Raw genomic sequence first — 10,733 nt, 5'->3', positions numbered from 1 at the left:
TAGACCCAATCCTCATGCCATTTATCTTGTTTTATGAATAATTTTTTTTTGCAATGACCTTAAATAACAACCAAATAAGATGGTAACACAAGACAAAATGTATCTAATCCAATATCAACATTCAACACCATACTCACACACCACCAATGAACAAAGTAAGAATCAATTTATATAATCACAATAAGAGAATAAAAAAACCAATTCACTCAAGAACATCATGTTACAACTAAGAAATAAAAATCAAAATAAGGGTTGACATTTGATGTGAATTTTCATCTTAAGAGTTAGCAACCTAGAGAGAGAGAAAATGCCATTTACTATTTACAGTCCTTTTTTTTACTTTGCACACCCCCTTTTTTGAATTACCTCATACACACACTCCCCACATCTCTTTCGCCCTCCTATATACCTCTTCCAAAAAAATCACCCTACTCTTGTTTACCCTATAAAACTCCCTTCCAATAAATCACACATTTTTCCCATATACCCTAGTAACACAATCCCCTTTGAGTTTGACCAAACGATATTAATGTTGATAAGTCCACTCAACTCTCATCATGTCATTAGCCCTTGTTTGAGGAAGAGGGACACCGTGATGACAATGTTGAGGCCAACGAGATTTTTTTTCACAAATGCTTTGGATTCGTTCTACACACTATAGTGTGAATGGCTAGGGATTGTGAAGGATGCATATTGGCCTATGCTTTAGGTCATTTCATGCATTGTGCCTCTCGCTTAGGGTTTTCAATAAAAAAAAGTGAGGTAGCGAATTGGAGGTCAGGGATGTTAGACTAGAAGGTTATTAGAGTTGAAGATCAATGAAGAAGTAAACCCCAAGTCTATTTAGCAAATCATTAAATATTAAAAGGAGATAACTAAGGTTGGAGATCGCGAATGAGATTGAAGATGAGGTGCTAGTACTCGTATCCAAGTCTTGAGCCCAAATGAAGGTTGGATTAGAGTAAAAAAAAAAAAACAAGTATGAATGAGTGTATATGAAAAATTGGGGGAGCTAGAGGAGAGAGGGGGATAAATGAAGGGAGTGTGTTTAAAAGGATAATGAAGGATCTTTTTTATTTTTAACACCACCATAATGAAGGATAATGAAGGGAGTGTGTTTAAAAAAGATTGGAAGTAGCAGTGTAAAAATAAAAAGAGGAGTGTCGATAGTAACTGCAAAAAAAAAAACAATCCCATCTAGTTTGGACCTATGCGACCTTAGATCTGAAAAAAAATTGTATAATCCAAGTACTAAATCTAACTAATTTTCCGCTAGTGTAATTAATCTAATACTATTCCACTAATTTAATTAATTTTAATCTAACTCTTACCTCCTTCTGAATTAAACTCTCAACTAATTATTTTAAATATGTCATATAATCCCTAAATTTTCATGAGACATCCTTTTTCAAATTCGAGCTTATCAATTTTATCTTAATTCACATACAAATTGTCAACATCTAAATCCTTGATGTTTTACAAAACTAAATAATCACAGGTTCTTTTAATTATTTGAGCTATCTGAAATACTATTTCACAATTAGTTGCAAATACAAATATATATTGAATTAATAATTTAATCCTTAAAAGTAACAATTTATTTAATTTTTGTAACAAGGAAAGCTAAAAAAAGAGATCAAGGATAAAGGAGCACGACTGAAACCCTATTTAATTAAACTAATAATCTACTAACCTAATTAGTTTAATTAGTTACTTCCATAGTCATTTTTAAAACAGGTCATATTAAATTATACTTTTTATAAAATAGCTTTTTAATGTTTATATCTTTACTAAAATTAGTAGAATATTGAGGAAGAGTTCGTTTTAATTCAAATGCTTTTTTATGTGATTGATTGAAAATTAATAATTTGGTGGTTCTAACTTTTCATTTACATGGTGCTTGATTTATTGAATTAAAGTGTGATAAATAAAAAGCAAATGAAAAGGGATGAAAAAGAGTGAAAAGTGAGATTATTTGATAGTGATGAAAGCAATATGAAAATGAATCAAAGATTTGAATTAAAGTGATTTAATAAAAAGTATTTTTTACATTTTCAATTTTACCCATGTATTTTCATTTTTTTCTAGAACATTTTTTTTTACTTTTACAATTATACGTTAGTCTTCATTTATAGAAAAAAAAGGAAGGTGCATAACCAATTGTGTAAAAATGCGTAATTGAAGAAGATAAATTTGACACAGGTGTTGTGTTAAAAAAAAAGGTTATTCGATTATGCTTTCAGTACCATATTTGATTATGAAAGAAAGAATATTCAATTATATTTTCAGTACCATATTTTATTATGGAAGGAATGATTGTTGATTTTGCTTTCAATACCATATTCGATTATGAAAGGAAGTATATTCGATTATGTTAAGCATGCAACATAATTGATTTTCGATTTTCTAAGGAACATGGTTAAGTGATTCTCGTTGGCATTAGTTAGGCTACACCAATTCATTTCATGTCACAAGATAAAGGGCAACTTTGGAAACAGATGAAAGTTACAAGATCTATGTACACTTTCAATATATTTCATATTATTTTTGGAGTGAAATTAAAATGCATGGGACCCCCATTTTTCAATAAATTTGATCCTTCGTTTCACTCTAGTGATAATATAAAACTCTTATTTTTATTTATTTTCTTATATCTTTTAGTTTCACTTCTCATTTTTACTTGTATTTAGCATATAGTTTTCATGATTCTTCCTGATTTAAATGTGAAATCATTAAATTTTGTGATTTTTAGTAAATTTTAAATCATCAGAGTGTTAAAAATAGAGTGTCAAATTTAGATTATTTTTATTTTTTATCCTTCAAATTTAAATTTATATTTTTTAGTCCCCAATTTGAGAATTCTTGTTTTAGTTCCCATAAAAAAATGTTGCAAATTATGTATAAAAGCTGCCAAAAATCAGTTAAGAGGGAATTTTTTTTATATTGAAGGATAAAAAAGTAAATTTAATTGTGGAATCGAAAACAAAAATACCCAAATTTAAGGAAAAAAAGGTAAAATCAAAATAAAATATATATAAGTTATTTTTCCTAAAAATAAAATAAAATAAAATCCAAGCTTTATTATTCTCTCTCTTCTCCATGGCCATGGTAAGTAGTGTCCAATTCTGAGTGAGCCAAAACCAAAACTCACCTTTCGCATCCCTCAGCTCTCCATCCCATTCGGAACCAAATTTCAGTTCCACCCAAAACCCTAATTTTCTTTCTCTCCCGCACCTAGATCTTCAGGTTTTAGGCACCTTCCGCCATGGTAAGTGTTTTGCCTTCGCTTCCGATTTCTTTTTTTTTTTATATTCGTGGCTCAATTTTTTACTACACGGTTCCACAAATTCTCAATCTTTGCTTTATTTATTTTTTAATTTTGTTATTTATTCATGTACAATTAATTTTTTGCTATCGTAACTTTTGAGTCTCCCTTTTAATCGGTTTGATTTTTTTTCTTTTTTATTTTGAATTTAACTACTTTGATGTTGTAATAATTGATGAGATACTCAAACTGAGATGTGTAAAATTAAATGATTTGTTCTTGGTGTATTTATGCTGTTTATTATGATATGGGGCATGATAATATATGCTAATTAATTGTTCTGGTTTGAGCTACAGCACAAATTGGGAAGAGGTCATCGTGACAAACTCCAGCAGTTCATAACAATAACTGGAGCCAGGTGATCTCATAGTTGCCTATGATTTAGTTGCTTCATTTGATTGTTTTAAATTGTGATTGTGCCGTGGTTTCTGAAATAATATATAATTGAGGGCAAATGTGAATGCAGTTGTGGTTATATATGGTTCCAAAACCTCAATATTGCAGCCTCAATTGTGGTTGCAGACCACAAGTAGAAACTATGCTTAGTTTGACTTCACACGTCCTTAGGGTGCATGTGACGGTTTGTCATTTGCATTTGAAACTCTGAATTTTACTTTTATTATATTATATATATATGTGTGTGTGTGTGTGTGTGTGTGTGTGACAAATTATGAAAGATATCCACTTAGTTGTGTTGTGTGTGTGGAATTTGGATGGGGTTGGGGTGGTGGGAGAGAGTTAGGATCTATGTAAGTTTCTGTTTTTGATCTGAAATTTTTTGTAGTTCCTTGGATTGATTACTTTGTCTGATATTCACAGACGAGTATGTGATCTTTCTGGGAAGGATTATATTTTCTACATCAATTATGATTTGCTTCAGATGCCTTGTTGATACTTAATGTATTTTATCTGGTTTATGTGTTGCTTCAGCTGGATATTTTTTTTTTGTGGGTGAAATTTTTCGAATTTATATGATGCATGTCAATTGCATCTTTAACTTCTGACATATTTGAAAACTATTTTTGTATTGTCAGTGAGAAAATAGCACTGCAGGCTCTGAAGGCTAGTGATTGGCATCTTGAAGGAGCATTTGATTTCTTTTACAACCAACCCCAGCTTAAAACATTTACTGATTCTAGGCACTTGGAGGAGCTATACAATAGATATAAAGGTTAGCAATGAAGGTGAAAATAACATCGAGACACTGATAGCTTTTAAAATAGTCTGATAAGCACAAAAACCAACTGGTCCGGAAACATGAAAAACAATTAAAAAAAATTACAGTATTATACGTATGAAATGCTTATCAACTATGGCATAATTTTTCTATCCAGTGAGGTTTCACCCTGGTGAATAACAAGTAAATTTGTCTATGTAATTTATTGTTATTTTGAGAGAGAATGGGTGTTTCATCGCTATTTCCAATATATTACTGCTTGTCAATTAAACTTGGAAGCATTCTAATTCCCCAATGTAGTTGTTCCTTTGTATGAGAATAAGGTATGTTGGATATGAGATCCAATAACTTTTACATGTGAGCCTACATTAAAGAAGATAATCAATGCCATTTTTATTTTGGCTGAGATGCATATATGAACATTACTAGTTGTTTATTTCTAAGTTGTTCGATAATACCTGTTGATAAGTGGCTATCATTTATCAAAACAATGCAACATTATGCCTGTCTGCTAATCCTGTATTGCACTAATTTCTATACAGATGCATATGTTGATATGATTTTGGCAGATGGCATCACTGTCCTTTGCAATGATATCCAGGTTATTGTTTCTGAATGCAAATTAAAGTGTCTTGATTCATTTATCTTTATAGTTTATATTTCTTCACCTGTATGTATTCACGGAGCCTGTTGTGAAGATGTGAACAGTACTTGCAAGTTACAAGCAATAATTCCGGAGATTTTGATTGCAATTTGTGCTGAATTGCTGTAGGACTTTTGGAATTGGATTATTTCAAGGCATCCAATTAGGGGAGAGATTTATTACTGTTCCTCAGAATAAATGAGAGTAGTTGAGAAGATAAAGAGAAAAGAAGAAGAAAACACAGAGTTCATACCTTGGGTTCTTAGGCATAACACCTAAGAGATGCATGATGTATCTTGACACCACAGGTTTTTGTCTTAGAAATGAACTTTATTTATTCTTGGAGTATAGCTTTGACTGGGATTAATTGAGACATTGGGACGTGTAGTTCAAAACTTAAGACACAAGTTTAATGTTAAAAAGATGGAAGGAATACAATAGGAATATATTAATATGTGATTAAGGGGGATTGGAAATGTAAATTACTAAAGGGGTTTGCGAATGCCTAGGATAGGAGTGTCATTTTGGGCGGTGATTAGGAAGAAGTAAAAGAGAAGTTTGATTCTTTTGAATGGAATGGAATCAAATGTATTTCAAGATGTTTCATTTTGTTTCATCTTATTTTAAATAATTCAAATAATGAAACTTAGTATTATTCCCTTTAGTTCCACTTTATTTCATCTCTTTTCATCAATTTAAACATAATTACTGAATTCTTCCAAGAAGAATAAGAGTCAAATCTGAATACAAGAAAAATAAAGGTTGGTTATCTCCACATGAAAATGAATGTGTGATATGTGGTACTCGTTTCCTGTATCATGTTTATGTTGGTTAGATCATCTCAGTTTCGTAGGTCTTGATACACATATGGAATTCTGATGTTTAAGTATCTTATCTATCTATCATGTGTTCTTGAGTTTTAATTCATTCATAAGGTTAAGATCATTTTTGTTCGAAGTGTAATTGTTGCTTGATGCTTCTTTTCCTTTGCAGGTGGATCCTCAAGATATAGTAATGGTATGAATATGTTTTAAACAATATTTCCTTTCTAAATCATGCATAAGTGCTGGGGCTATTTATTCTTTCCTTCATTAATATGATCCTATGTGTCAGGTTATACTTTAGAAAACTGCTATTTAAACAGCGATTACCCAAGTTACAAACACCTATTAAATGAGAATGATTTATCTTGAAAACTAAAGATACAGGGGCTGCTAACCTTAGTTGGAAGTAATTATGGTTAGTCAAGGGTTCTTTTCTTTTCATCAGAGTTAGATATACATGGATAGTAAGTTATAATAGATGGCATACGGAGATGTCTACATTGGTTTCACCATCAGTCAGTCATTTCCTTAGTGTAAAAGCTCTAAATTTATATGAGCTCTGACAAATATTAACCATAGCAAGATAAGATTCTCTTTAATGAAAGAAATAATGAACAATAATGCTCTGACTTATCTGTGTAAGTGGGTGATGATTGGTCCCTATATGACGACATATGCAATATTTGTAAATGAAGACTTTGCAATTTAAATGAATAGTCATTGAACATAAAAATTTACATCTGTTTACACTTCCTACTGTTACTGTGAACTTGGCTGCACAATGAGAGTGTATTTAGATGACAAGGGAATGCTTTAAGTAACTGGGAATGCTGAAATTTTTGCAGTTAGTTCTTTCATGGCACATGAAGGCTGGAACCATGTGTGAATTTTCCAAGAAGGAGTTTATTGAAGGTTTACAGTCTTTGGGGTGTGTATTTTTTTGTGATTTTGAAATGAATTTTCTTTCTATAATGATTAAGTCTCAGTTGAAGACCTTATAAAATTGTTGCAGGATTGATTCTCTGGATAAGTTCCGTGAAAAGATACCATATATGCGCTCTGAGCTGAAAGATGAACGTATGGGCAACAGTATTCAGACTGCAGCTCAAAACTAGTTTTAGTCATACAATTTATAATTCACTTGTCACTAGAAATTATCTCCAGCAATTTTTGATAAGCTCCCTGAAATATATTCACTGTTTTTGATTGTCCAGAGAAATTCCGCGAGATATATAACTTTGCTTTTGGCTGGGCAAAAGAGAAGGTTTGCATTCATGTCTACTTGTTGGTTCCTCTGCTCCTCTGTAATGTAGCTCAAGTGCTTAACTAATATGCATGGTTGTACGTGATAAACTAAGGCTATGACCTAATTTAAATGATGCATTTGGACGTAATACAATATCTACTAGTTCATACGTAAGAGATACACACTGTGATGGAACAGGGAAGATCTGGGAAACTGAGTCAAATTATAACAAATTGATTACTAAATTTGAGTTATTCTTAAAAATTGTTTTTTTGTGTTCCTTTAGTTTGGAATTTTTGGTCTAGATTTTCAACAATGCAGTATGTTGAATGAAATTGAAAGTTTGAAACAGGGCTTGAGATCTTTCTTATGTAGTCAATCACACTCATTAAGTGTTTCAATTTCTTTTTCCTTGCTTCTGAGGTTCAAGATGCTGTGTAATATTTGATTGCTAGTCTACTCGTGTTCTGCTTCTGGTATATGTTTTTATTTGGTTAATTAAAAAATTTGGTCCCTGCACCTATATATTTTTATTTTAATCCTACATAAAAACCCAGTTACAAATCGACCTTGCTGTTATAATTTTGGCAAAGTAGGGACTGATTTGTAAACATTTTTTTTATGTGGAGAACCAAATTGTAGAGGTTTTTTTTTATTAATGTTGGGACCAAAACAATTTTTTTTTATCATCAAATATAGGGATTAGTTTAGTTTAATTTTTTATCATTGTTCATTTTCAATGTCTGGTGATGGTAATTGGTTATATTCATTCTAGTTATATGCAGAACATTCATTACTAGTGATGATCTATCCAATTCTTGTGGATATGCTAGAGTTGCTTCATGTTCTTCATCAGTTTTCAAAAATTAAAATACCATATTGTAGTATTTGTTATTATTTATGATTAATGGCTTTGCGTTTCATTCTTTTGGTGGACCCACTTACTGTATCTGGTATTTTATGAAATTTCAAAGTTTAGGTAACTGAAAATATATATGTTCAAGAGTCTATCTTATGTTGACAATACTGTATTAATGACTTTAAAGTCTGTCTTAGGATCATGGGGTTTGTATTTCATTGACTACTAATAGTATGCATTATGTTAAAGTTGTCTGCATAATGGTGCAAAATATTGGAAATATGGGGTGCTAAAGGGGTTAGTGTTCTGACTCTTGAAAGGAAGGAACATCAAAGTAGGATGCAAATGATTTATTTGTCTCCAATAAATGATTTGATGCTTGTGTGTTTTGGTATACATTGGTAATTGTGAGATCTATGACTATGACTTGAGCATCTAGGGTTGAGTGTAAATTTACTGTTGATTTTAGTACTGTTTTGATTCTTTCTTTTTGAATGCATAATTACCATGCAACAGTAATTTTGCAAGTTAATTTTTGCAGGGTCAAAAATCTCTTGCATTGGATACAGCTATTGGTATGTGGCAATTATTATTTGCTGAGAAGCAGTGGCCACTTGTTGATCATTGGTGCCAGTTCTTGCAGGTAATTTACTTGATTGTTTTTCATATACACCTTTTTAACTTTCTCGATTATGTTTGAAGCTTTCTTATTAGGATGGCTTTCAGTGGGAGATCAGATATCTGCTAATACTCAATCATTTTACTTAAATTGATAATTTTGATACTACATACTCAGGCTCGGCATAACAAAGCAATATCTAGGGACACATGGTCTCAGCTTTTGGAGTTTGCAAAGGTAAAATAATAAACAATTAATGGTGTCCTCATAATGTGGATTTACACTTCCTGTCTTGATAGGGATTTATTGTTGCATGACTACATCTATATTTATGCTTGGTCTATCTTGTGTACTCCTATATATGCCTGCCTAGAATGATAACAAAGAAAAGTAAATCTGGCTATCTGTCTTTTATTCTGTTTTTCGCATTTTGTCTGTGTATGATCATCTTGAACATGGTGGCTAGTTATAGTATCCAAGCTACTTCATTTTAAATCATTAAAAGGTGTTCTTTCTATTGTGACTGCTGGGATTTATTGTAGGGTCATCGCCCTTTCTATTTGTTTTGGGTATGAAGTGGTTGAGCCAAACAGGAAATAAACTGGAATATGAATATTTCCACGCGAATATTATAAAGGTTAAAACTCTTGAAATGACAATAAAAAATTCTCTAGACCCCTAACTTTTCAATAGAAACCTTGATCAACATGATCACATTTTACATCGATGGTTGCTGTTGTAATATCCATGCTTAAAAGTTTGTGATGTAAAAAATTTATTTTTCTTTCATTCTTCCTTGGTTTTACTGTAATTCTTGGAAAAATAAAAAGATATTGAATGCTAAATGTTAGTGTTTTTAGTACCTGATCAGCTGGATATGGGGAAAGATGTTTTCAATAGTACTGCAAGTGCTTTTTCCTTCTACCCCCAACCCTAAAAAAATAGCCAAAATATAAATAGCATCTATTGAGTTTGGCTTTTAGTGTTTAGTGTATTGAGATTATTTTAAGCCATGTCAGATGTAAAACGTCAACTTCATTTTCTGGTCACCCACATATAGATTGAGAACAACTCCTGTTTGCTTGTACTGTTTTATCAAATGGCAATGTTGGTGAATGTTTTCATGGTATTTTCATGATAGTATGCTGTTTGGCTTTATGAAGTAACACAAAAACCACTAATATTTTTCATACTCTTTGCAGACTGTTGGCTCAAATTTATCTGATTATGATGCCGAAGGTGCTTGGCCATATCTTATTGATGAATTTGTGGAATATCTGAACGAGAATGGCATCATCCAAAATGGCCTGATCAATGATTCTAGTCTAAAATGGTGATGCATTCAGATCTCAATAAATTGCTCTTTAAGAGAATTTGATAAGCCTCTTGTGATGAGTTGTGCTATTCTGTGATTGAACTCCTCTTTGTTATTAAGTGGGATTCAGTCTAAATTAGATTCTAGAGCAAACTCATTCTTGTTGACAAGTAGTTGCATCATTTGTGAGATTGTTGATATGGCATATGAATTTCCTTGGGTATTGTGGAATTAGTAATGGGAGCCTACTAATTCCACGGTGTTATAGTTTCTGGTCTCTTTTAATTTAATAATTAATTCTTGAACGATGATGTCTTGTTAGAAGATAAGAGACTTATGTAATTGTTGTTAGCTGTCCTTGTTTCTGGTCTACTTTCATCTTGTAAAATATGTGGCACCAAGTTATTAAAACATTCATGAAATAGAGAAGGGGAAAAAATAACTATTATGTGGGTCTGTTTTCCTTTGAACTATTTAGAAGCAATACCTTGCATATCGGTTCTATATGCTCCTACAATATGATATGTTGTTTATTTGAATATTTAAAAATTTCTGTCATCTTAAAATTTGGAGAATTCTGAAAATATTAGTACAAGTCATCATGGGACAGTGTGGGAGGATATATTTTTTTCCCATTTATTATTATGGTAGTTCGGAATAGGATGGTTTATATTTTCAGAATTTTGATGAATTTTACTTAGTTGGGAGTTGCATGCTTGTTCAAG

At 31.6% G+C, this 10,733-nt stretch overlaps 1 protein-coding gene across 1 annotated transcript; it reads left to right on the top strand.

Moving 5' to 3' along the window:
* Positions 1 to 2,632: 2,632 nt before the first annotated feature.
* On the top strand, positions 2,633 to 10,456 carry LOC100527072 (DCN1-like protein 2). Its single transcript, XM_003546774.5, has 11 exons — positions 2,633 to 3,268; positions 3,622 to 3,683; positions 4,360 to 4,496; positions 5,045 to 5,103; positions 6,139 to 6,162; positions 6,815 to 6,897; positions 6,982 to 7,046; positions 7,184 to 7,233; positions 8,616 to 8,717; positions 8,871 to 8,930; positions 9,896 to 10,456. Exons 1-11 carry the CDS (start codon positions 3,266 to 3,268, stop codon positions 10,028 to 10,030), a joined length of 780 nt encoding a protein of 259 aa, XP_003546822.1. The 5' UTR covers positions 2,633 to 3,265; the 3' UTR covers positions 10,031 to 10,456.
* Positions 10,457 to 10,733: the final 277 nt, after the last annotated feature.

This window comes from Glycine max, chromosome 15, assembly GCF_000004515.6.
Source record: "Glycine max cultivar Williams 82 chromosome 15, Glycine_max_v4.0, whole genome shotgun sequence".
Classification (NCBI taxonomy): domain Eukaryota; kingdom Viridiplantae; phylum Streptophyta; class Magnoliopsida; order Fabales; family Fabaceae; genus Glycine; species Glycine max.
The sequence above is the reverse complement of the archived record's forward strand: the minus strand, read 5'-3'. Positions and strand labels throughout refer to the sequence as shown.